The sequence below is a fragment of the Haemorhous mexicanus genome, chromosome 7, assembly GCF_027477595.1.
Source record: "Haemorhous mexicanus isolate bHaeMex1 chromosome 7, bHaeMex1.pri, whole genome shotgun sequence".
NCBI lineage: Eukaryota > Metazoa > Chordata > Aves > Passeriformes > Fringillidae > Haemorhous > Haemorhous mexicanus.
Window position 1 is genome coordinate 28,342,469 of NC_082347.1, and position 26,291 is coordinate 28,368,759.

The 26,291-nt window shown below is 45.1% G+C and overlaps 1 protein-coding gene across 3 annotated transcripts in view; it reads left to right on the plus strand.

Moving 5' to 3' along the window:
• The first annotated feature begins 1,616 nt into the window (after positions 1 to 1,616).
• Positions 1,617 to 26,291, plus strand: part of ENTPD1 (ectonucleoside triphosphate diphosphohydrolase 1) — a 32,270-nt gene continuing 7,595 nt past the window's right edge. Inside the window, exons 1-6 of one of the 3 annotated variants that reach the window (XM_059851708.1) lie at positions 1,630 to 1,773; positions 4,791 to 4,865; positions 23,162 to 23,295; positions 23,688 to 23,805; positions 25,025 to 25,175; positions 25,994 to 26,153. In XM_059851708.1, the coding sequence (XP_059707691.1) occupies positions 1,758 to 1,773; positions 4,791 to 4,865; positions 23,162 to 23,295; positions 23,688 to 23,805; positions 25,025 to 25,175; positions 25,994 to 26,153 (654 nt within the window). In that variant the 5' untranslated portion in view covers positions 1,630 to 1,757. Of the gene's footprint in view, positions 1,774 to 4,790; positions 4,866 to 23,161; positions 23,296 to 23,687; positions 23,806 to 25,024; positions 25,176 to 25,993; positions 26,154 to 26,291 lie in introns of all 3 variants that reach the window. The other 2 variants (XM_059851707.1, XM_059851709.1) reach the window with 2 other exon arrangements.

The window sequence follows — 26,291 nt, forward strand, 5'->3', positions numbered from 1 at the left end:
CTCATGAAACACTCCTCCTTGAGCTTTTGAACCAACAGTGACATCACTTATCACACTAATCACTAAAACCTAAATTATCACAGAATGACTAGGTTGAAAGAGACCTTTAAGATCATCATGTCCAGCCCATGCCCTAACACCTCAACTAAACCATGGCGCTGAGTGCCATAGCCAGTCTTTTTTAGAACACATCCAGGGATGGTGACTCCACCACCTCCCTGGGCAGGCCCTTCCAGAACTTTATCACTCATCCCGTGAAAAACTTTTTCCTAGCACCCAATTGACATTTCCCTTGGTGCAGTTTGAGACTGTGTCCTCTGGTTCTGTCAGCTGCTGCCTGGAAAACCCCCACCTGAATACAACCACCTTTCAGGAAGTTGTAGAGAGTGATAAGGTCATGTATATTGTTTTATTTCATTGATCCTTATTTTCCTGATCCCAGGAAGATTACAAATGGGAGTGTTGCCTTATCAGCTGGAGTAATACAGGCCAGGTCAATGTTTGTTTGTGAAGGAGAAGGAACTGATCATTATTTATGATGGGCTGCAGTAACGAAAGGGATTTGAAACCCCATGTCCAGAAGTCGTTCTCCAGGTCCTAGCATCAGGATCCTGCTTTTCCTGTCTCTCCTAGGGGCAAGAACTCTGGAAGCTGGTGGTAGGCACAGAGCTGGATGGTGCCCAGCCACAGAGAGAAAGAAAAAGTGGCAGCTCTGAGAGGGGAGCAGGCTCTGGCACAGGCAGGGCAGAGCAGCTGGCTGCACCTTCTGGTGGCCTGTGCTCCAGGTGACTTCTGCCCCTGGGTGACCAGTAGGGAAGGTGCTGGGAAGCTGAGGTCCACTTCTCTGAAAAGAAAGTGAAAGAGACAGGTTGGTTTACAACTTCCTTTGCAGTGGGAGGCTGACAGCTCTGTTGACAGTAGTGTGGAGACACTTGTGGTTCCTGGAATGGGACTGAATGTCATAAGCTATGGAGAAAAGTTGCTGGGACCCCTCCGGCACAACCCTGTATTTCTTATTTGTTGTGAGTCAGGATTAAAAAGTGATGGAGGGTAGGATCCCTTCAGGCCTTCCAGGCAAGAAGTCTAAAATTGGCTCTTTCACAAAGTTTCCCAGGAGATGCAGCCAGAGGTGTGAGTTCATTCTATGGGACAGGTAGGTGCAGGAAATTACTTTTTAGCAGTTATTGCAACTTTGGCTCCTTTCATTATTTGGTTGAGGTTTTTTCCTGTGGGCTGGACCTCAGATCTAGAAACAAGGAAGGTCATCTCTTCTCTGGACACTACCTTTCATGTACCTCGCTGGTGTGGAGGGTATCTTCTCAGTCTCGTGCGACTTAAGAAAAAACAAAAACCACAAAAAAGCCCTACTCTAACAAAATACTTTCTCTCCGTAGCCACGATGCCCTTCTGCTCCCCGAGCCAGGGATGCAGTCCAGCTCCAGCGCCCTGGTTCCCTCGGGTAGCCCCGGGCACGCACCGCTGCCCCCGGCCGTGCGGGACCCTCCGGCCCGGTGGAGAAGTCCGAGGCGCTGGTAACGTGGCAGCTCTGAGGCGATCCGTGCTCTGAGAAAAACGGGAGGTCAGCCTGCAAGTTACACGGATTGAGTCATGTAGAGTTAAGCTAACCCCTCCCACAGCTATGGACCACTAAAGCGCCCGTTTTCATGAGCACCTCTCACTAAGGCAGCTCGGAGCCGGCAGAGGCTGAGAGAGGAAGGAGGGGGGAGCGCGGGAGGAGGGAGCGAGCACCGGCACTGATGGACGAGCCAAAGGGTAAGGACAGAAGCGAACCGCCGCTCTCCGAAGGCAGCCCTCATCCCCGGCCAGGGGCGCGGGGCTCGGCTGGGAGCCCCCAGGGTGGCGGCATCCCCCGGCCGGCGCTCGGGGGAGGCTGTGCATATTCATGAGGAGCTCCTTCGGGATGTGCCAGTCAGGAGGGAGCTGCGGCTGCGGCATCCCCGAGCGGCGCGTCCCTCCCTCCGCGCCCGCGGAGCGGTGCCGGCGGTGGGCGAGGGTTCCGCGGCGGGGGCTTGCCGGGGTGGGCGCAGCCTTGCCGCAGTCCGCCCCCGGCTGACATCATCTTCCAGCCCCTGGACTCCTGGTCGCTCCTGAAGGGACAATGCCGAGTTGTGACTGGGGAGCCCGGGCCGGGGGCCGCGGCTGCTAGGGGGGAGCCGGCGGTGGCCGCGGGCCGGCGGTCCCCGGGCGGGAGCGGAGGCTCCGCTCCGGCGGCTGCCAGGAGTTTGTCCGCGTCAGTGCGAGGGATCCCCTCCCCGCGGAGGGCAGGAGCCCGCGGCCAGTCCCGGCTGCCGCCAGCGCTGTCCCCGGGCCGGCGCCGCGCTCCGAGGGCGAAGGGGGCGGGAAGGGCAGAGCAAAACTCGGTGGAAGTGTTGGCTGTCAGGAGACCTCGGTGGCAAGCAATGGGTCTGGGGAGGGAAGCCGTGCGGTGCTGGGTGCGAGGGGCTCTCGGTGCCTGGGCTCGGAAGAGGAGGATTCCCCACCCGGCAGCCTGGCAGCCCTCTGGCCTTAACTGCGGTCCTGAGGAGCGGGGCAGGGACCCGGCAATAGCTGCAGATGCTTATTGCACCGTGATTTTTCTACAAGATACATGTCTTGTACTTGGGTTTGCCTTTTATAATCAGCTGACACGGTGCACGTAGCAGCACTAGTCACAACGTTTGGCAGAAACATTTCCTAGTTTAGTATCAGCTTTTTTCTATCTGGGTGCCTTACCCGCTGTTTACAGCGCCTTCTGCAACACGGTCCGTCTTTCCGTGCTGCTGACAGCACTGCGCTCTGTGCGGGGCTTTCAAACACAAAGCAGGAACTCAGACAAATACACAAGAGGCAGTAAACAGGGAAAATATTTGGGCAGATAGTTTCTTATTCAGCACCAGGTGGAAGTCTCTCATTTATCATTGTTATGACAACGGGGAAACAAAATGTGATTTCTTTTTTCCCCCTAGAATAAACAAAATGTTAAACTGGACCTTTCCAATGTTTTATCTTCATAGAATGTGATAAATGGGATTTGAGGGGAAGGAGCATTTTCTCAGTCTGACATACATCAAAATTTAAAGCAAAGACTGGCAGAAGGAGAAGGTTAGCTCATTAGTTTATGCAGTCATGAGTGAAGCTGGAAATATTTGGAGATAATTTGCCTCTTTTGAGGAGGGAGATAAGAATAGCTTTGAAACCAGTCTTTTAAAAGTTTCATTCCAAAAATGAAATATAATGCTTGAACAGAGATGTCTTTTCTAGTGGATGAGAAATCACAGAGAAGAAACTTGGATAATAAGAACTGATTTAGGAAAAACGACCACGTAAGCCTTCTTTTAGAAAGTGGAATTTTAAAGAGACAGAAGGAAACTAAAGGAAACTGACAGTGCTGAAGCCAATTGCAGATGAGGCAATGATGGTTCCATAACAGGCTGACCCACAGAGTATGCAAGTATTGCAAGACCCTATAGAAAATTAGTGCAATAAGTAGAAAGGAATTGCATTTCATCTGTGTGGGAAAAGAAAACACCACTCTGTTTTTGAGAATGCCTCTCGCAGTACCTTTTCCAGAGGCAGCAGTCAATGGGCTCAACACGGGGCAGCCTGGGACAGGTGGTTTTCATCAAGTAATAGGAAGGTTCCACCTTGAAATGAGGCACAAATGCACACCAAGGGCATGTCCTTTCATCAGAAAGGAATTATTAAGAAGTGTTTCAGTAAGACACCTGTTTCCTGTGAGCCATGTCCACAGGGACTGTAATAAGTTCCTTTGGAACACTGCTCTTCAGTTTTAGGTAGTTTGTTTTCAAACACTGACACTGACAGCTCTGCTTTGAAAGTGGCTAAAATGGTCAAAAAATAAATTCTGTTTGGGATGTTACACAGCAACAGGTTGTATCATTGATCACTGAATACTTTCTCATGCAGAAAGCATGACAACCTTAAAAATACATGTTACTGGAAGATACATGGGTGTGCTTCAGTCTGGCAAGAGCACGACACTGATCTCATGTAGACAGCAGTGAAAAGAAATAAACCTTATTAAATTTATCTATTTTAACATAAAAGGTACTTATATAGTAACTGATTTAGAGGTCTCCATATACACAGAGATTAATTAATAACCATCTGATGACTGCTCTCTATAGATCATTCCAGCATGGAACAGTAATAAAGCAAAATCGGACAGGGAGAAAAAAAGGAAAGGAATGTGAATGGAAAAATCACATGTTTAAAGGAGACATATTGAGCAGCACATCAAAACCAAGAATGAAGATGACTTTGATTTGTTCATTCAAGCAGTGAAGGGAACAAATAGAAGTTAAAACAACTAAATGAAAAGGAAATGGAGAAAGAGGAAGTGGAGAACATCTGATGGAAAACATAGACTCTGAATTGGGGAAGATTATTTAGAGAAAGTAAAGATGTCAGGGGAAAAATCTAAATTTATTAGGGCCAGGCACATTTCAAAGGAGGCATTTAGTATGCCTTAGGAACAAAATAATGAGTATAGATCAATTGTAAGATCATTATGGAGGTGGACAGGGCAAGATTTTAATGACAATGCAATGACAAAACCAGAAAAGTGTTGGCTAAATGGTTTTCCAAAATTGGGGGAGGAGGGGAGGCAATGAATTTTGATATGAAGGAATATTCCATGGATGTTCATGGAAGTAGTTTGTTTTGTAGATTAATGTTTTAATAAAGTCAATAAAGTTTAGCAACAATTTGAAATGAAATGTGCCTAATACTTACAGAGAAGATCTATAAGGAATAATGTTCATTTTCAGCAAGCTGGAGCACTATGGATATCTCTGACAATGGGAAGAATGCTATTGTTCATCCAATATCTCAGCAGTATGATGGTGGGTATCCTGGAGAGCTACTGCCAATATAGTCTGACATTACATATATAAATATAAAGTCTTTATATAAATATAAGTCTTTATATAAAGTCTTGTATAAATTACTGGGAAAATCTCCTCAGTAACCAAGTGTCAATGGCTAGTTTGATTATATTCTTTTGGTTTTGTAGAAAATAAAACTTATCAAGGTAACTTTCAGTATAATATTGTAGAAATGGGTAACATTGTCAAAATGGATAACAGAATGAAAGCATCAAAAAGGAAATTACTCATCCCAGACAGAAGCAAACTTAGGAGTTCATGTGGCCCCCTCAAGTGAGCAGATTGGTCTGCATCCTAGGATGGAGGTAGTCCCACTTACAAGAGTCTGCAGCAAGAACTTCAAGGAATATGTTTCTTTTGGGTTTGGAACTTGGCTAGAGAATGCACTTAAAAGAAGGAGTGGTGGGAAGTATTTCAAGTACTGGTAGATCTTTTAATCTGTCTTTGCTTTCTTGAAGGCTCTTTTGTTTACACAGCAAGTCAGCTGACTTAAAAAAATAGCTGTCACACAAGCCTGGTGTGATTCCCATTCGGAAAAAAAAAACAGGCTGCATTTTGTCTTATGCATGTGAACACTCATTGAAGTTCTAGGAAAAAAACTAAGTATTCTTAAAAGCTGAGTGGCTGTTGAATAAACCTGGGCTGTAAGTTAAGGGACTTCCAAAGCCTGACTCTCTGGATAGTTAAGAACCACCACACAAAAGGGGAACTGGAAGAACTGAATTCCCTGGCTGGTATTGGACAGCCATGGTCTGGATTATAAGTGTAGGACTGGGAAGGCACTGATCCTTTACTTTCCAACTAATTATTTGCACTTGTTTTATTTTCCAGAGGAAAAAAATGTGGTTGAAAATATTAAATATGAATACCTTCCATGTTTAAACTTCTTCACAATAGATACACTTCCAATGTTGTTCTGATTGCAAAAGTCTCCCTATGACTCTCTAGCAAAGAATGAACTAATGGATTAAGACCTGGGTAACAATAGACCTCAAAAATAGATATCAAAGGAAATAATCATGAAACAGCTGTGTTTTCAGAGGTATTCTGCAAGAGGCTTGATGGCATTAGACATTTCCAATAATGATCTAAAAAGCATAAAATCACTGCTGATTTGCAGATGGACTTTGTCAATGCTGGGAGGACCAGTACAAATACCAATTAAGTCAGAGGAAAAAGTCTAAAGAAGCCAAGAGTGGTTGGAAAGATAAAGAGCAAATAAAAGGCTTTAAGCCAAGCTTGTAAAAGCACAGCTAATGTGACTTTGTGAGAAAATTGGACATTCAAGTACTGAATAGACCAGAGAGATTTCCAGACAATGTTGTTCAGAAAGAAATGTGTAGAGGTGTGTGCATGTATATGTATGTCTATAAATGGATATATGTCTGGGACAGCCATAACTCAGAGGTTTTGGGTTCTTCATTACCATGGAGGGAGAAGGTTGTCCTCTAGTCAGCCTTATTGTGACCACTGCAATCTGTTTGCCCCTTGACGTGTAATTACCAGAAACATACAGAATGCCCTTGAGGAATTTCTAGAGGAGAAAGAATAAATTTAAGAGCCTGAACACCTGAAAAGCAAAGGGTTACAGAAGCTATAATAATTTATAATCTTTTTGGTTTTACCTAAGTTGCAAAACTGGCATCGTGTGGTGCAGAAGTATCAAGCTTAGTTACACTCCTTCTTCTCCTAAGATATCTTTCCACCTGTGGGTTTGAGAGCAGCAGGAAATGAAACTTTTGGATTAATACCCTCTGGGTAGGTATTTTATACCTTCTTACTAGCCCAGTGCCCAATAACTGTCATCCCCACAGAGCAGGATGTGGTTGGAAGTGTGCTGAGACAGAAGCTGAGTTCTCAGCTTAGAAATTATCTGTTCAAGGTAGTTAAGATTTGGTTAGAGACAGAAGTGTTTGGGCTGAACTTTGGGATGAAGTAGGTGATACTGAAATTACTTTGGAGGGCCACCTCCTAAGGGATTAGTTTGTTGCTTGAGGCTGATCAAATTTAAATTGTAACATTTTGGATCATGTTCACAAGAGAAGCACCCCAGCTGGTTTTCTGAAAGCCGAGTTAGATGGGGATTACTTATAAAACTCTATTATTATTTTGTCATCTAGGTGTGAGAACTGGCTTTAAGTTCCAACTCACTGGAAACCTCCCTCTGAGCAGAACTGAAGGTTTGTGGCAGGCATTTCCATCAGAATCTCTTAGTCATAGAGCTGTTGCCAGAATGCTCACAATGGAGAACAGCAGAGCCTAAGGGCACACTTCTACTTTTTATCACTTCATTTAAATCTTGCTGCTGAAAGAGAAAAGACCTGTCCTTGTCTCTAGCCTTGTTCTTTTTATTCTGTGATAACTTTCAGTTTGTCCAACTTGAAAGTCAACACCGGCCCAAGTGAGAGAACAGAAGGAAGGTAAGGGTAAAAGTCACTTTCACGAAAGTTATTGGGAGGTGCAGGAGGAAAATCTGAACTGCAACACAAGGAGAGACACGAAACAAGCCCTGTGCTCTGAAACGCTGCATTAGCAGCACAAATTAAGAAAAGAGGAAAAGTGTGAGAGACCAGATGGAAGAGAACAGAGTCAGCTAAGTGCACACTGAACAAATTCATCTGCTCACATCATCTCATGCATTCGCTGCCCCCAAATGTGAAAAATGCTACAAAGATCTGTTTCCCAGGCTGCTCTTTGGGCTCCTTGTCTCTCTGTCCCTAGTACTGCACTGTCAGTTCAGACTCAAGGGTGATGCAGGCAGTGTAATGGTCAGTGCTGTCACTATCCTGTTGGTGCTTAGCCACCACCAGCAATGCCTCAACTCTGCACATTGTGGTTCTTGTCTGAAACCTTTGGGGCCCATATTTGTCCATTCCAGCTCGGGAAGAGCTTTCAGTCAGGATCTGCTGAGCCACTTCACTATATTCTTTTACATTGCCTTTCAAATTCCCCTTGTGCTGTCAACACAGGGATTAAGTTTCTAGTATGAGGAGCCACGCATCCATTAGTCTGACCTGTGCTGTTCTATGCTCCCTTGTGACCTTCACCCAGCTGAATACTACATCTCTTCTGAATATAAAGTAACCCTTACAGGGTAACTGACTGACTGACAGGCTGGGACTTGCACCTTTAAGCAAATGTTTTTATGTTGCTTAAGTAGAAGTTAAAGGCTCTTAGTTTGATTTGTATTCTCCCCTTTGATTTCTATTCTCCTCCTGAGAATCTTGGCCCTGATCACAAATCATGGTGAGTGCCAGAATGTTCTTGATGGAGAGGATGCAAAGAAAAAGGAGCTATTTTTACAAAGGAATGAGATGTCGTTTGTTTTTTATTAACTGTCTGCAAAAACCTCTCAGCCAAAGCTCAAACCATCCCTGGCCTTTGAGCTCTGTGTGCTGACTGGAAAAGGTGAGTCAGCAGCTCAGGACTCAGAAATCACTTCAGCCTCTCAGCTGGTTCACAGCACTGTCACAATCTGGTTGTAGGACTCCTGAGACAGAGAAGAGACAGGAGGGGCTGGTTCAGCTGCTGTGGTTTCTGATGTTCACCAGAAGCCCCACTGCAGCTGGGGGCAGGCAAGGCAGCAGCATCTCCACCCTCCTCCCTGGGCTTAGCAAGAAGAGGTAGACTCCTCTAAGAGTGAGGGATGGAGGGAATTTGGAGTCCCTTCAGTACAGCTGATGGATGGAAACACCCAGAGTGCATGGCAGAGCCCAGGAAGCAGGCATGCAGTGGGAGGAAAGGTGGAGCTGCTTTGTGGAGGGAGGGTTTGGTTGTGGGGACAGGTAATGGAATGGGATTTGTTCCTCTGTTGAGATCTGTCCCTCCCTGCTCTTTGCCAGAATGGGAGTGGGCAGCTCCTGCCAGAGAGAACATCTGCTCTTTGCCACAATCAGCCCCTAGCTGCTGGCTCCAGATTCTTTTGGGAAATGTACTGGAAATCTGCAATTTTGTCTTTAATTGAATGTGCCAAATAAGTTGATCTAAAGCTTCTATATATTTAGTCTCACTTCACTGAAATAATGTAGGAAGCTTACTGTTTGTCAGCTTTGTTTGAGACTGCAGTAAACATGAACACAGGGGAAGCCAAAAGAACTTTATTCTGGTAAATCTAGTGGTCAGGCTCTTGTTTACAATACTTAGAAATACTGCTGTGACCAAAAGCATGAAAGCCATACAGAAAAGAAGGAAAGAATGCTCCAGCATGGTTCTTTAGAATTTACTCTGTCATTAACTAAAGAGAATTAGGGCCATATTTGAAAGGTGGAACTATGGCATAGGACAGAGGTAGGATAGTCCCGTTTTGTGGCAGAGCAAACAGAGCAGTTAAGCAAACTGTGAAACTAAACCCCTGCAGTTCATCTTAAAAATAGTGGTTAACAATAGAACCTGGCCCCATGCTATGCACTCCTTGTTAAAGACAGTAATTTCACAGTTGCTTTTTAGGTTACAAAGCGTGTCTCAGCTACAGAGACCAGTAATTTCTCTACCAATTTAAGAATCTTCAGTCCTGTGGCCACTTGGCACCTAAGAATGTTAACTGGATCCCATAGGCCTTCCTGGGAATAGATGTCCTTCTGTAAATAGGGATTTGGAGAACTTCTTTTGCCTCTCTGTTTCTCAGGAGATTGTAACAATAAATTTACACATCTCAGGAATTTTTGGTGTGCTGTAGCAGTTAGTCTTTAGTTTATTGGCATCTTTATAATGTAGTAATGAATTCTTTTAACTCTGCTGTTTTCTCCTTCCTCCGTCCCTGAAGTCTGCAGGAAGGAGACACAGGGAATGCCTTCATTCCTCCATGGGACTCTGATGCCTTTGTTACCCTTTTCAAGACTGTTTCTTCTAACCTAAATGACATTTTCAATTTCTATTCCCTGTTTTTAAAGTTGTGGCAGAACTGCATAGAAATTGTAGCATGAGTCATGTGTGTACTCTTCTGGACCATTAATCTCCAAATTGTTGTTAGTCTGGCAGAACATCAGAGAATATATCAAAATGATGGAAGATGAATTTAAGAGTAGCTGTAACTAAGTGTGCTGCTCTTTCCCTGGACCTTGGGAATTCTGCCTCTTGCAGGAGAGAGTGTGCTGCAACCCCTGGTCCATGAAAGCTACCCAGACAAGTGGGTGAGGTGGTCCACAGGGCAGAGCACTGGGATGTCTGCTGCTCTCTTATGCCTTTTCATCAACTAGGGTAATAAGGCTAATGGTGCTGACCTCTGTAAACTCCATGGCAATATATGGGCAAAAAGCACTGTGTCAAATTTAAGTGTTATGAGTTGTTATTAGGGAAAGGCTGACAAAACTATGATGGAGCCTCCAGCATTACCTGTTCTGTATTAGTTTCCTGTATGATGTGGGCAGACAGCACTGCTGAGAGCTGGAGTCAGCTGTGAAAGCCACAGAGCCAAGGGGAGCCTGGCAATACTGGGAAAGTAGTGAGAGAGTCCTGGCCTTGCTTGGTGTCTATGTGCTGGGAGAAGGCTGGATTCATAAGAATGTGACATGAGAAAATGTGAGTGCAAAAAGCCTCCTTGGGGGTGCTGGGGTTCTGCTCTGGGATAACTGCAGCTGTCCTGTCTCACAGGAGCTTTATGGGAGAAGCTGAGGTTAATGCCAGCCTTGCCCTGCAAGCCTGGCTATAGGAACAGTACCAAGTCTTGGCTACACTGGTGACAATGGTCTCACCCTGTACTGTCACAGGCAGCTGCTCGGCAGGTGACAGGCTGAAAACAGCTCCAGCTCTAACATTGCTGGTGAATCTTGGTTAAAAACTGTTTTAAATCCTCAGTGGTGGGCCTGGTAGTGACACTCAGGGACAGGCTTCAGTGTTGCTCTGCAGGATTTCAGCATCCTCTAACTTCCCAATCTGCCACTGCTGCTGTGCTCGTGCTGTGCCACGAGCTCCGAGCAGGAGACCTGGCTGCATCTGAGCAGCAGAACTGCATGGTAACCACAGCAGCCCTAAAACCTACTTCCTTTGCTGCTGTCATAACCTAACCAAACCAAGGAGACCCTTTCCCAGCTGCAATGATGGCCCGTGAAAACACACTGTGCATAAGGCAGGCATGCAGGAGGTGCATCCTGGAGGTGCAGGAATACTCCAGCAGGCCTGGAGGAAATGTGAATGGAAATATGTGTGTGAGAGAGAGAAGAAGCAACAGATCAAAGAGTAACCGAATGGTCTGTATTGATAACCAAGGATGTAACTGACTGCACTAAAACTGGGTAAGTGCTGAAAAATGTGTTTGCAACAGGTCTGACTGCCTGTGCCCTGATAAGCCTCACATGAATGGCGTGTCAGGAAAAGGCCTGGGTGCTGATAAAGTGTAGACTAGTCCTTGGGGAACAAAACTGCTCAAATAACAGAGGGATCACAATAAACTCAGAGCACATCCTCTGTGCAAGTTGTCCTTCTCTCAGGGCAAGCAGACAGACAGTGGGATCTAAGGTACCCAAAGTGAAGGGGGGAAAAAGGCACTGAGCAGCCACCTGTTCTAGACAAAAGGGCTTTCCAGGCAAAAGGATCACCCTGTGGTAATCATTAACTCCTGAAGATGGCAAAAGACCCGCTCAAGAATTTGTAGCTTGTCACTGAAGAGGAACCCAAGAGGTGCCGTGAGGATTTGGCACTTGGCACACTGGGTCTCATCTCACAGAGGATCCTGCTGGAGCACCTCAGTGAGCTTGGTGCCTGTGAGTATGGGGGGAGTGAGGAAGAGTGGGTAAGAAAATGGGACCAGAACGATTTTTCAAAACGAACATTGTCTTCCTGTTTCGTAAGGTCACGTGCTGTTGCTGCATTAATTTGCTGTATCATAGCTACATTACAAACTTCTCCATTCTTAAACAAAGCTTTCACATCTTTTTTCATTTATAACTGCTAAGACCATCAGAGTTTAAGAAGCTTTTGTTTTGATGTGATCAGGGTAGCAAAAATATAATCAGGCCTAAGTTGAGCTGTAAGAGACTCTAAGGGCTGAAAAATACTGGATAAAAATATCAGACAAAACAGGAGGGCAAGGAAAATTCTCAGATGCTTTCAGTGATAGCAAGTGCAAAACTGAAACTATTCCCAAGTACTTTGACTTCACTGTTCCACCCAAAGCAAGTTGACTTCCCACATGCCTGCGTAAAGGATGAGCAGGTCACGGCCCAGGAAGAGACCTACTGCTGAGAGTCCTCTGAATAAAACTGCTGTGGGAGCCCAGCCAGTTCATAAATGGATTTAAGGCTAGGGTTCCCACATCTACTCTGAGGAGACAGCCCCCAAGAGCTACTGTACAGCTCCTCTTTCTCCTTCAGCTGCTGGCCTTTATTTCCATATTTCACATCTCTTTAAGTGAGCCCCATCTCTTTGGGATCAAATCCTGCTTTCAATTAGTGTTGTTTGCCTTATGAGCATCTGAAGTTTGAGGTTTTTTTCTCTTGTTTGTCTTTTTCTGAGTTTAATTGTTTCCTGTATAAAATGGTGATTTCCATAGATACCTTGGACATCATTTATCACTCCTTCCTGGCCATACAGTTCTCCCCAATGAATTACACAACAGTTTGCCATATCTGCTTGAGACCTTGGTTTCTTCATCCATATCACTGCTATACTGAGCATTTTAACACTGTTGTTCTAACATGTCATCTTGATAAGCTGCCTTGTTCTCTTTACACAGCTTCAATCCACATGATGGAACTCTTGTCCAGCCAGTTTTAAGTTCAAACATGGTACATTGCATGTCTATTTTAGGGTTTTGTACTGATAATTGTTGGAAACTTTAGCTCAGCTTTTCTCTGCTATGGGTAACTGTTAAACAGAACAGTGTTTTGTTATTTTTGTTCCCCTCCTCCCCCCCGCCCCCTTGAGAAATGTTATCAAAGAACAAAGTCTGGCAAAGTATTCAGGATTGGTATGCTCCTAAATGAGAGCTGAGATAGCAATGACGTTGTTCTTTCAGACAGCTCCAGCGTGAGTTTTCTCCCTTTATCCTGTCTCCACCTTGTCCCGGAGGAAAGCATTTGTCCTGGATTGCAGAGGTAGATGATAATGTGAGTCACTGCTTGGTATTTAGTGGTGAGAAATTAGAGCACTATCAGTCTCCCCAAATCCTAACAGAAACAAAGAAAAATCTGGACACGGTCTAAGTTAGTGCTTTCTTGGGTGTATTTTGCTCTTATCAGGCTATTCAATGCACAAGTGGGGCTGTTCTGCTGATTCAGCATCACAAGAAATTATGCCAGGGCAGCTCCAGGCCACACTTAAGGAATTACAAAGGGGACCATTAGAGTCACAAGTTTTCTCCTTAGCTGATTTATAAATGGATTTGTTTTCTTTCTTGCTCATTTGTCCCAGAGCTGTTAATAAATAACCTTTTCAATGTCCCTGCTCCTGCAGAAGATGTGAGAAAAATATGTGCTCATGTGAACTTGCTGCAAGCTCTGCAGCTGGGCTGGAGATCCTGTGGCTGGAAGGTTGGCTCTGGCTTGAGCTTGGTACCTCCCATCCCAAGCCAGAGGGAGAATGGTGCTGAAAGAGGCTGGGAAACACAGTGGCTCCAGGCAAGCAGCAGGCATGTAGCTCCTTTTTGCAGGGGGCCAGGGTTTCTGGACAGAAGGGTGGGCTGGTGTGACTGTCCCCCTGTACCTGTGCTACCTTATCCAAAATATTTCATGTTTGTATTTTGAAATATTTGAGGCAAGAATAGTGGGGAGAGGGAAGATTAATGGAAATACACAAATTGAAGGCCAAAATATGGCTTGATTATAAATGGGTGTCTTTCCCTGAGCCTCATTCTTCTTTCAGGATTCACTGCACATCAAAGTAATAAGTAATCTGAACTTTAGAGATTAATAGCACCCCGTGCCAGCCCATTCATGCAGCAAAACTCCTTTGCTGTTTTGTTACATGTCAGCTTGAGACTCCAGCCTTTTCAAAGTGCTCCTCTGACCACGAAAATTTGGATTCATATTTACCTTATTACCTTTGTAGCTTCCAAGAAGTATTTTTTCTCTTATGCTCAGGAACTTTGTCAAGGTCTGTGCCCTGCAATAGCCTTTGATCCCATGTTTCTTACCATTGGTTGTCACAAAAAAATACCACAGGGTAATTTGTTTCCTGCTATTTGAAATGGAAATTGTAGCAGCATGAGGAACAGTGAATTATATTCATGCCAAATATCATGAGCTGAATTCTCCTCATGGTTTGTGGGAATCCTAGTTATTAAAGCTGACATCTGAGAAATCAGTATATTTTTCCACAAGGCCTAGACAGTGGATGTGCTCCTCAGCAAGAAAAAGAAACTATTCCAGCTGTTTCTTGTCCTGTGCTCCGCAATGAGGAATGGAGATTTCAGTGCTGACAGCAGAAGGTAGAGGGTGAGTTGGAAGTGTTTAAGCAGAGTGCTGTCTTTTTTTTATGCATGCAGCCCTAGCCCTGGCCTGCTGAAAGGAGGCAGCAGGGCTCCTGCCCTGCCTGAATAGCAAGGGGTCTTTGCTTCTTCTGCTGGGATTAGTTGCAAAGGGAAGGTGCCTACAGTGTTCTCTGCTGCAAATGCATGCTACGCATGTTAAGGGAGGAAGAACTCACTGGGCACCTTATAGGACTGAGAAATGCTCATCTAAGACAGCAAACAGATGTGCTGGAAATCACAATACCAAGGTGTGGCACAACCTGGCTATAGGCAAAATCCCAGGCACGGTTAGGCACTGCAGCATGTGGGACTGCTGTGGAATGGGCATCGCCCCTGGGGGCCTTGCCAGTGGCTCTGCTGACTCTGCACCAACTTGGAACAGTGTTTGTGTGTCTGTGATCAGTCTCCAATGGTTTTTGGTCCTGAATGGGAAGTGAAACTTCAGGAGAAATGCTGGTTGCTTTTGTGTGCAGAAATCGTCGGGCAGCACAGGCAGCTGGCTGACATGTGGCACTTTGGGCAGCTGTGCTGTTTGTTTTGGAAAGCAGGGAAGTGAGCCCCTGAAAGCAGCAATGTTATTCAACACACAAGGTGATCCCAGGAGTCTACAGTTCAGAGAAAAACATCCTTGAGGTGTGGTGAGAGGCTTGGTGGCCTCAGCCCCTCCAGGGCAGGGCAGGCTGCCAGTGCAGAGGGCTCACAGGAAAGCTGGGGACGGCTGGGGCTGTGTTTTGCCACCACTGGGAGTCAAAGCGTGCTGGGTGCAGAGCAAGCTGTGGGTGAAGGGGCGTTTGGATCTCTTTCCTCTGCGGTCATTCCCCACCAGAACCTCCTGTGCGGCGTTGCAGCATTTACAAAGCTCAGGACTTTTTGTTCTCCAGGAAGTTTCTGAACTTGCTGGCCCAACGTGGGTGTTGAAGGGGGGAGTGGTTGTTCTGGAGGCTGTTTCCTCTCTTTTTTTCATAATAAGTTGTACATCCCCCTCATGTGTGGGTGGTTGATGGGACACAGGAAAGGGTGGGCCGTACTGGGCTGGTGATGTGACTCACACATCGCCCATCTTCCAGTGTAAGCAGTGGTCCTGCCGTCTTCAGCAGCAACATGATTAAATATTTGTACACAATAGCTGCCCGGGGCTGAACTGGGAGCAAGAGACCAAAGCAATTGAAGATCAGTGCCTGTCACCAGCCAGGATGCTGGGGACTGAGACAGCATGGTTTTTATGTAGGGACAAGAAAAGCTGATATAATGGTGGATTTTAGTGAAAGACAAGGCAATTTCTCAGAACTAAGGGTGGCCATCTCGCAATTTACTTTGCAGTTACAATACATTACTTCTAGCTCAAGAGAAATGTGTGTTGACCGCAGTCACAAGAGAAAAAGAGGAATTTCTATTAGAGTTTCAAATTATTAATGCACACTTATTCCGTGTCAACAATGTCTAGTAGCTCTTAAAAGAAGTAACATCACAAAATAAAAAATACTTGAGCTGAATCAGCAGAGTAGTTAAAATGTGGAATGCTAATAAGAAGGAGCCTATTCTCTTCTTATTTAATTCCACAAAAGCCATAATCCAGCTGTTGAAAGTTATGTTAATTTAAAAATAATAAAATCTCTTAAAGATGCATATTCAGAGGCAATAAAGGAAGATAAAACTAGTGCAAATTTAAAGCTGGAAAGTATAAAAGATGGTCAGAAGAAGCATAAAGAAAAAAATCATGGCCAGGGAGTTAAGAACAGAAAGAAGAACGTAAGATCTTGAGCCCAAGTGGAAGCCTGGCAGCACCATTGGGCCGTTGCAAGTCTGTGTATTCAAACTATCAACAATGACAAAGCTGAAAGATGTCAGTGCTTGGTGCATCCTTTTTTTTTTTTTTCCAGAAAGACAAACAAATGCCTTCACATCATGTGATAGTCAAGCATATTCAAGCAATAATTCAGCTGGTAAGCTGGGGAGGAGGGGAAGCCCCCTTGAGCTCACTGGATATTTCTTGATGAAACTTCAAGCTTTGTGGATAATGGCAATAAATCTTCTCCAGTTAAAATATAGCTTTGATGGCTAGTAGGAAATTAATGCCAGAGGTTTCCTGTCAGGAAACTAATGTAACTGATAACAGTTTTCTCTTCTGATTTGAAAAACCTCTTTGATGTGAGAATTGGAAATAAAGAAATGGATAGGAGTACAAGTAGGATACAGACTTAAAAGTCCAGTAACCATCATATAAATGTGAAAAAAACTATCTAAAGGTCATTGTGTCAGCAGCATCCTGGCACTTGCTGGTTGTATTTAAGAATATTGAGTATCTGGGTCTGACTGCTGTGATGCAAGCCAGAAAAATATCTTCCTACAGAGAGATTATTTAATGAGCAGGCATTGGGAAAACTTGGTGGGGGCAGTGTATAACACCAGGGAGATGGGCTGTGAGGCCAAGGTGGGAGGGGGTGTCAGTGCCTTGCAGAGAGGGAGGCTGAGCACCATACCCAGCCCTGCACCATGGGAAGGTCTCTGACAGGGGAACCTGCTTTGTGCATGGTGTGTCTGGGCCACTGGGGCTTGTGGCCAGAACCCCTGGACATCACCTCTCCAGCAGTAACTGCACTGCAGGGCCACGGAGCTGCCTGGGCACAAAGCCCCTCTGTGCTGTGGGCAGCTGTGGAGGGGAGAGAAATGTGCTGCCTGCTCCTTTGTATCCATCTCTTGCTCTTATAGCTCAGCTTTTGCTGCCTCCAGCACACAACAGCTCTCCAGGATTTCCACATGTTTTTTTTTTTTTTTTTTTTCCAGGAAAAGAGAGCTCATTCAATGTGTTTTGTGCAATTTCCCAGGGCTGTATCCCAGCCACAACACTAAAAGCAGCAAAAGGATGAGGAACTCCCACACCAAGCAGTGCTGCACACATGGATAGCACCCAGCAGGGTGGTTGCCATGGCTGAATGATGTCTGAACGAAACCTAGGGCTTTGTTGGGCAAAGGAGGGAGCACCTCCCTACAACTCCATCTGTATCCCACAGGGACAGCATATGCACTGCACTGGCTTTGCTGACAGCATAACTTATGAGTGCATTGTCCCATTTTTGCTGATTGCCCTCCTTCTGAACCAAGGAAACGGAACTGGGAGAAAATCCAGGAGCCACCCTCATCCTGAGGTGGGATTGGCTACAACAGTGCTGGCAGACAGAAATGTCATTTGTCTGAAGACAATTAATGAGCCTTCTTTACTCTTCTATTTTTGCAAACTTGACAATTCAATTCCTTCAATCTTTCCTCATAGGTCAAGCTTTTAGGCTTGTGATCTTTCTTGTTCTCCTCTGGAGTTTCTCCAAGTGGTCTACATCTTTCCTGAAAGGCAGTGTCCAAAATTGGTCACAGAACCTCACAGGAAGATTTACCAGCTTTGGATGGAGGGAAAGATTACTATAAACTGCTATAGCTGCAATAACATTTTCTCTGGAAAAGCTACTTAACAGATTGCTCACCACACTGTCCTTGGGTGATGGCTCTTACCTAAATGTCATATTTGCTCTTGTCCTTAAGTGAGTTAGATGTTTTCCCCTGGCTCTCACCCCTTTGTCAAATTTATTTTCAGTTCCAGCCCTATGTGTCAGTGTGCTTTGCCCCCAGCTTGGTGTTGTCTCAGATACAGGCACACTTTATCTTCCAGCTCACTAATGCACAGGTATGTGTGCACATGGGACAGTTCAAGCTGCCAAGCTGTGTAGCCCATATTCATAGGACTCTGTGGGTTTTGAGACATGTAGGGATACATGATTTCAGTATCAAATGTCTCTGAGAGAGAGCATTCAAAAAACCTATTACACTGTTTGGATAATCAGTTTCACTGACACTTCAATGTTTGTACTTCAGCACTTACAAGTATTTCATCTGGAAAAATATAACCCAGTAAATGTGTATTTATTATTCTACATAGCACTGCAAGGAGGGGCAGAGATCACACCAGTATTTAGGCCACAGTTTTTGCCATATGAATAATTAAAACTTGGAGCAGTCTTCCATTCTGTTCCATGTTACAGTTGTAAAAAGTGATGTAAAAGCCTGATCTGGAGCTTGAATTCTAATTTCAGCATGCTGAGTGTCTTGTCCTGATACTTTGAAATAAAGCCCCTTAAACCAAAGCCATTGACTTACTGTATATGTGCTTGTATGTAAATTCTAAGACAAACCTGAGCCTCTTCACAGCCTAAGAAAAGGCTTTTCCAATATGCTGGCCTGAAACAGGTGGTTTACATTACTTTGCAGCAAAGTCTTCCTAGGTAATGTGGATACAAGCATGTTGAAAGGAAAAAGGCAGATGAAGAATGAGTAAGAAGTCAGTTGGGGACAGGGAAAATTTCATAAAAGGGTTGATAAATGAAGCAGTGTGGCTCTTCTGAATGTTTATGCACTCATATTTTTGGTTGTGGTGAGTGAAGACAGGTGGGCTTTTGAGTAATGTGCATCAAACCCTGCATCAGCAACCTCACAGAGTAATCAGTGAGGTAATTTCAGGCAATTCAGCCTGAACAACTTCATGACTACTGAAATCTCATTTTCACTCACCAGGAGGATGATGTGTGTGTCTCCTCTCCACGTTGAACAGCAGCACTGACTGCTCCCATGCCCTTTCCCTACCCTCACTGCCAGCAGAACTCCACAGACTCGAACTCCTGCAGTTAGAAAATGTGCACAGACTGCAACACCAGAGCCCCTCTCTCCTGGGTGGGTTTGCTGAGTTTGCATGAGAGGTTCTGGGTTGACTTAGCACAGCCTGTGCTGGTGGATGACCATGTTTCTGAGGTAGTACAATTCCCCACCTCACTTCATTTAGTCTGGGACTGTATCATCTCCTGTGGAATGGGTTCACTGCTGTGCAAGGCCAGTCTCCTTGCAGCTCTGGTAAGAATGCTCAAGAAAAATATAAGCAAGTAATTCTACATGTAGAGAAGTGATGCTGGACTCTTCAGTTAGACAGAAAAGACAAAAAAAAAAAAAAAAAAAAGAAAGAGAGACAAAAACACAGAAAGAGAAAGACAAAAAAAATCCAGAAAGGATAATTTCTTACAAATAGACTAAAAGAATAAATTCTCTTAGGACTGGGCATTTCAGAAGTTCTGAGATAGGCAGAAGAGAAGGTGGAAGACAGGCAGAGAGAATAGAGTGACAATAAATAAGTTAATGCTGAAAATGGGAATGTTTCTGACCACAGAGAGAAGAGCTGAGAGGATAAAGGTGATGGTGGGAACTGTCTCTGTCAGTGTGGCACTTGTGCAGTGGAAGACAGATGGCCTTGCAGTACAACTTCTTGTGATCCCTCCTGTAGCAGACTGAGCATGAACATCCAAATGAAAGATCAAACATCAGATTTATCTGTTGTGCGAAGTCAGAGCTTACAAAAACATTTGTATTTATTAGAGATGATAGGTCACAGTGAGAACCAAGCATGGCTTGGTCTATGGACAGCATCTTTTCTGCTTGACATTCCTAATTGTCACTCCTTAAACAAGCCTTAGTCTCTGCTTATTGCATGTCTAAAAGCAGCTGGTTACCTGATTCCTTTTAACTTTTGTAAGTCTTGTTTGGTGAGAAGGGAGTTGAGGGTGGGCAGCCTTGGCTGTGAGTGACATCTCCTGGCATGCAGAGGTGCTGTTGATTTAGTGTAGTTTGGCTGGAGGGGCCATTTCCTATTTGTCTTGAGCTCTGGAAGACACAAGTGTCAAATCTGCTTCCTTGCCTTCCCACAGAGCTGCCTCCCACGCTGGTGTGGTCCGTCCTGGTTATTCACTAAGAGCAACAGGGTTTCCACAGCAAAATTGCTGCTACCTGGAGTGGCTGACAACATCCTCCCTGTTCTCTGTCTTGGAGACAGAAAGGATGTTAGATCTGTTCATGTTTTGGGGCCATCACTGGATGGAACCAGTGGTAGCCCCTACAAAAAAGCAAAGAGACCAAAATTGGAAACAGACAGAGATGCCTGAGCAGCTGGGCTGTGCTCCAGCATCTGGAGAGTGCTCAGTGCCCGTGCAGCCGGGCAGGGCTCCAGCATCAAGCAGCTCTGAGCTCTGAGAGGAGAAAAGCAGCATCACTTCTATGCCTACTTATGGCCCTGTGGGGTGTTTTAGTCACTGCACACAGTGGGTAGTGTGAGAGAGAGTAGAGATCTGTCTCTGCTTGGATTCTGACTGGGCACAGGGACAGAAGATCGTGTCTGCTTAATCTTTAGCTGAGGAAAACTGCTAGTAGAAGGAAAACCCTGGGGCCTGGCAATCAGTCAAGTACTGCTCCACTTGGTGGATACTGGGGAGTGTTTGCATGGCATTCAGCAGTTAGAATGTGAAACTCTGAGGAGCTGGAGGAAGTTGCAATAGCTTAATTCTTTAGCCCCTGCAGAACCTAGAATTACACCTAGAGCTGTTGGAGGTAACCAAGTGAACAGAAAAGGGAACTAATTGAAATACTCACCTTTCTGAACAAAGAGCAGGTGAATTTTAACTACATTGAATTTTTTAGATAGATGTGTAGTGTTGTTTTTTGTTTGGATTTTTAAAAATAAGTTTGTCTTTTTTAAACGAGTCTGTCAAGTATTCAAGTCTGTACACTTTGAGTGCTCTTTGGAAGGTTATTACTTTTTTACCTTCTGGATTATGCTTATCACCTTGTACTTTTTCTTGTATAAAACCTTTCAATAAAATGCTTCTTGGTAGCATTAGAGCTCACAGAGATGGATGATCTGGTATGGGACACAGCAATGAGGTCACCTATCGATAAACCCCAGAGTCCTGAAAAGTGCTCATGATACTGAACTAAAATTCAGGCAAAAGTCATATGCAGGGTTAAGAAAATAATGTGCCTTGGCAAAAAAATTTCTGATCTCAGGCCACAGGTGAGATGCAGACAATTATCATTATGTCTCTGCCTTCAGACAAGGGATTTCTAGTTCATAATTGGGATGGTCCATTGCAGTGAGAACAATGCTCCTGCTTTGCTGCCAATGCTGGCACTTTCAGAGTGTGGCTGCTGAAAAGATACAGCAGTCTGACAATACCCATCACAACAGGAAATCTGAAAATCTTAGAACTTGTGCAAAGTCACATATCTTACATTCCTGTGACTGCAAACACGTAACAAATTCGTTCATGGCTGCCTCTGGGCGAGATCTCAGAGGAAGGGTGGAACAATTATGTGGCTATGCTGTGCAACTGGCAGTAGCAGTTTCAGTTTTCAGGCATGCTAACTTCATATCTATACTGTGCAGCTAATTTTAATTATAGCATCTGCTTTAATTCATTTTCTAGGGTTAAAATAATTTTTGTTCAACAGACATGCTCAGTGCTATCATAACCTGAGCCAACTACTCTCTCCAATGAGAAGGAAGGTCTCCCAGCTGTCATGCTCTGCTGTTTCTAATCACTTCAAGCCCTGAGCTCTGGGTGTTTTTGAATAGAGTTGGATAAAATACAATCTTACTTCCTACAGTCTGGTATGTGCACTAGGCTATTTTTTTAAGTTGCATTCTTGGAGATGTTTGCAGGCATGCTGGCTCTCTAATAGGCACGCACAAAATGTGAGCGTTACAAGCTTCCAAATTTCACAGTTAACCTCAGCAGATTTACACAGAGAGAGCTCCAGGTCATTCCCAGTGGGTCAGTATTACATTCCCAATGGGACTGTCTGAGGCATCTTCAAAGCTAGCTCCACTGGCACTTTTAGGTTCCATTTTCTCTAAGAAGGTGAGAAGCTGTTATTTGTCTGTAGTTAGAGATTTCCAGAAGTGTGTTGCTTCTTTTCACTTGGGCTAACTTCTGAGAATAACTTGAGGATTTAGGGTAATTTGTAAGGTCAGGTAACACTATACAGTTCTGGAACCTGAGACTGCCTCTCACATAAAACCAGAGCAGTTAGAAGCTGACCCTGTTCAGAACTTGAATGCTTTTCATATTTGCATGCATGATATGAAGTGCCAGGATGGATTTGGAGCATTAATCGGTGTCTGGAGATCTGGAGACCTCTGGAACACAAGTTCTGGCATACAGGTGCAGAGCAGGTTCTCTCAGAGTGTGATAATAGTTGATGTGGTTTCCTGCACCGAGGTATTGCCATCCTGAATGACTGTAATGTACTTCTAAACATCTCCTGGAGTATTTGTGTAAAAGGAGAAGAGAAACAATTTCCCATGCGAGTCAGATTATCAGTGCTTTGAGTATAGAGCATCACTGTTGGTGGAAATGAATTTCATGCCATAGTGGGAGCACATATGTCCCCTGGAGTTGTTTGTTTTAAATGTTGACTTTACATCAAAGTTATAAATCTGGAAATTATGCTGATACTCTTTCTAGAGCTCCATGTAGGAAGATGGTATTTTATTAAACAGCTGCAAAACTGGCCAAGTCTAAGTTGTGAAATGAGGTTTTGACTGTGGGATTCATGAAAGATTATCCAAAACAGAAAAATGTGAAAGACAGCATCATGCTAGCCACTAACAAGTGCAACTATATGTATATTGGTTCTGAAAGCTCAGATGACATATTGGTTGTGAATGATTTTCATCAGCCATAAGTGGCCTTTTTCAAAGAATTCTATTGCTAACCATGTATAGTAAACCACAAAAATCTTAATTTATTAGATAGGTTATTCCAAATATGCCTGTAACATTTAAGGAATTAGAGTGGTACAAGTTCTGCAAAGTGTGTGATTTATCATACTGCGCCAATTCTGCAAACACAGGCCATTCATAACTTGGTGGGCAAAGATAGATATTCACAGGGGAAAAGGACTACAGGAACATGCCAAAAGACATGCCTTTGGGGTGGGAGGAAAGATGGGCTACTGGGATACTGACATCCTTTTTCTGCTCAAGTCACAGGTACCAAACCAAAGATGTCCTCAACAAGAACGATTCTACTCATCCTGGGATTCCTCTCTACTTTGGCTGTAATTGCTTTAATTGCTGTAGCAGTGACCCAAAACCAGCCACTTCCGAAGAATATTAAGGTATTACAAGCTGGTACCCTTAGAGGAAAACAAGCTGGGGGATTAGGTGTCCATAGTGCTCACAGATATGTTGCTGCCCTTGCTGGCTCTGGCTAACCTCTTTTTCTGGCTCCATGCACCTCAACATCTTGTTTTACATCTTTGTGGTAAAACCAGATGCAGCTTCACAGGGAATCATCTCTTAAGTCACCAGTCCCAGCTTTGCGGATTCTCTGCTCCTGTTTCCTTTGCCAGCAGCTTTGCACTGAAGCTCTGCTGAGAGGAGCAATGGCACACAGTGCCACAGCTGCCAGACAGAGGGGCTGTGTGTGCCTGGTCCCCCAGGGGAGGCCAGCACACAGCGTGTGTGGCTCGGTGCCTCAGGTGCGACATGGGCTCTGCTTTGCCCGCAGTATGGGATCGTGCTGGATGCGGGATCGTCCCACACCAACCTCTACGTGTACGAGTGGCCAGCAGAGAAGGAGAATGACACCGGGGTGGTGAAGCAGGTGGAGGTGTGTAAAGTTGAAGGTAAGAGGAGAAAAAGGAGCTGGGGAAGGGGCATGGGATGAAGAGATAATGTAATAAAAGGGTAAGGGAGGAGAAATCTAGAGGAAGAGACCAAGAGTAGAAACAGCGTTGCACCTGTGAGATAATGCATCTCACTGGCTCCCATGGGGAGCTGTATGTGCCTGACCTTCCTGGGGAAAAAAATGCATCCACTTTTTCCTTTGTTTTGAGGATGCTTGGAATTCATTTCTTTTTGGAAAGAACTACACCAAAGAATGTACTTAAATAAATAAAATGTCTGCATGCACTCTTGCTAAAGTGCTGATGAAAGCAATGAGAGGGGAGAGCATGGTGTGCTCTTTTTCAAGGCTTCTGTGCAAGTTTGTGGCTTCTGCACAGGGCTTGTGGCTCAAGGTTGCTCAACTTACACGTGTCATGGTGCTTTTTTTATTCTATTTAATTGCTGTGGAGATACTGTATGGTTTAGGAAGGCATAAATGAAGCCCAGGAGTGCACACAACAAGGAACAGCACAGACCATCATGGATCACTGCATTCTGAGATGTTGTCAGACCTGCCTGGGGTCTCTTCAGGCCTCTGCAGTGCAGGAGAGATCCCTACTGTTATGAAGCTGCTGTGATAGCTGCTCAGTGCTGCAGCATCCCACATCACGAGCAGCTCACTGAGCATACAGCAAGCTGGAGCAAATGGTGCTTCACTGCTGCATGCAGGCACTGGTCCTGGGGCAGTCCAGGGAACCAGGGGACACATGGCAGAGAGAGACAATGATTTTTTCCTTGGGTTAACATGAGACACAATAGCTGCAGAACACCCACTGTTGTAGTGTGAGTAGAAAGTACACAAACAAATGACAGCATCTGCCCCCGGAGGAGCCAGCATGGAAGGGTCAGGGATTTTCAGGCACAGATCCAGGGTACACCCAGGCAGACTCAGAGAAGAGACTGCAGATGTTCAGGGCATGCGAAAGACATGGCTTGTCTCAGCCCTCATTGCTAGTTCATAGCCTGCTTTGCAGAGAAAGGGTGGCAGATGCTGGGCACTGTGACCACCCACCACGTGCACTGGGCTTAGCTGGTGCTGTAAGATTTCTAAAGCTCCTCAGAAATGGGGTGGTTGAATCCGATTCTGCTGCCTGTGATACGGTTTGACACACCCGCTCATGACAGCATTCTGGGGTTATGCTTGGAGTCTGAACTCTAAAGTGTCTGTACTTCTTGCAGGCCCTGGGATCTCAGGTTACTCCCATGCCACAGAGAAGGCAGGTCCCTCTCTGGCACAGTGCCTACAACAAGCAAAAGAGGTGATTCCCTCAGCACAGCACAAAGAGACACCCGTCTACCTCGGAGCAACTGCTGGCATGCGGCTTCTCAGGTACTGCAGGGTTTGTCCCTTCTCCTGCAGCACTGCACCTGGGAGCACCACGCATGTGCAGTGGGGGCCTCTGGGGAACAGTCCCTGGACACACTGCCAGCTCACACTGTGCCCAGATACCCTCCTCTGCTGCTGACCTCTCTGAGCCCTGAGTCCCCAGATTTCTCCATTGCTTCCCCAACCCTCCATCATCTCCTGCATCCACATGTAGCACAGAGACACCAGGAGATAAGCAGTGCCCAAGCTGATGCCCTGACATCCCCGTAATAAAGGAATGCCCAAACATTCCCACAGTCTGGTATTAGGCCCAGATTTTTGAGACCAAATATGTTGCAACTCCCCATAGAGGGCCATCAGAGGCTAAGGTAATTTTATAATCACAACCTCCTTTAATTTGTGATTTTCAGGAGGGTGACCCAGACCTCTCCTGGCTAGGACAGGGAACTGATCTTTGGTATATATTGCCTGGGAAATCTTCCTGGGGATACCTTCTGGATTTCTTCTCTAATTGTGACAGTAAAGAGGAGTCTCCACAGTGCAATTCCTGTCAGAATACATGTTACAGAACAAGAGCTCTGGTCTCTGCTCCAGGTACCTACCACTCCCAGCTGCAGGGTCGCTAAGTGTCAGAGGTGGTGGCAGCTGTGCTGTCAAGGTGTGACAGAGAGGACCATGGCCAGTTAGAGCTGGATGACTCACATAAATGACTGACCTCTGATCATTGACACTTGGTGGGGAGTTGCAGCCTGCCTACTCAGAATAAAGCACATAGAGAGCTGTCAGCCAGAGTTACTCCATCCTTTCTTCTGTTCATCCAGATTGCAGAATGAAAGTGCAGCGGACAAAGTCTTGTCCTCGGTAGGAAACACACTACGCTCAGCTCCCTTCAACTTCCAGGGTGCCAGAATCATCACTGGTCAGGAAGAAGGAGCCTATGGATGGATCACCATTAACTACCTTCTGGGCAATTTCAAGCAGGTAGCAGATCTATAGCAAGACATTTGAATAATTGGCTTTCGGCACTTTGTAAGTCCTGCCTTGCAAGAAGGTGTCACAGGCACTCTCTTCCCTTGTAAGCCATTTACCAGGGATCAGGAAGCTGCACATCTTGCCTCA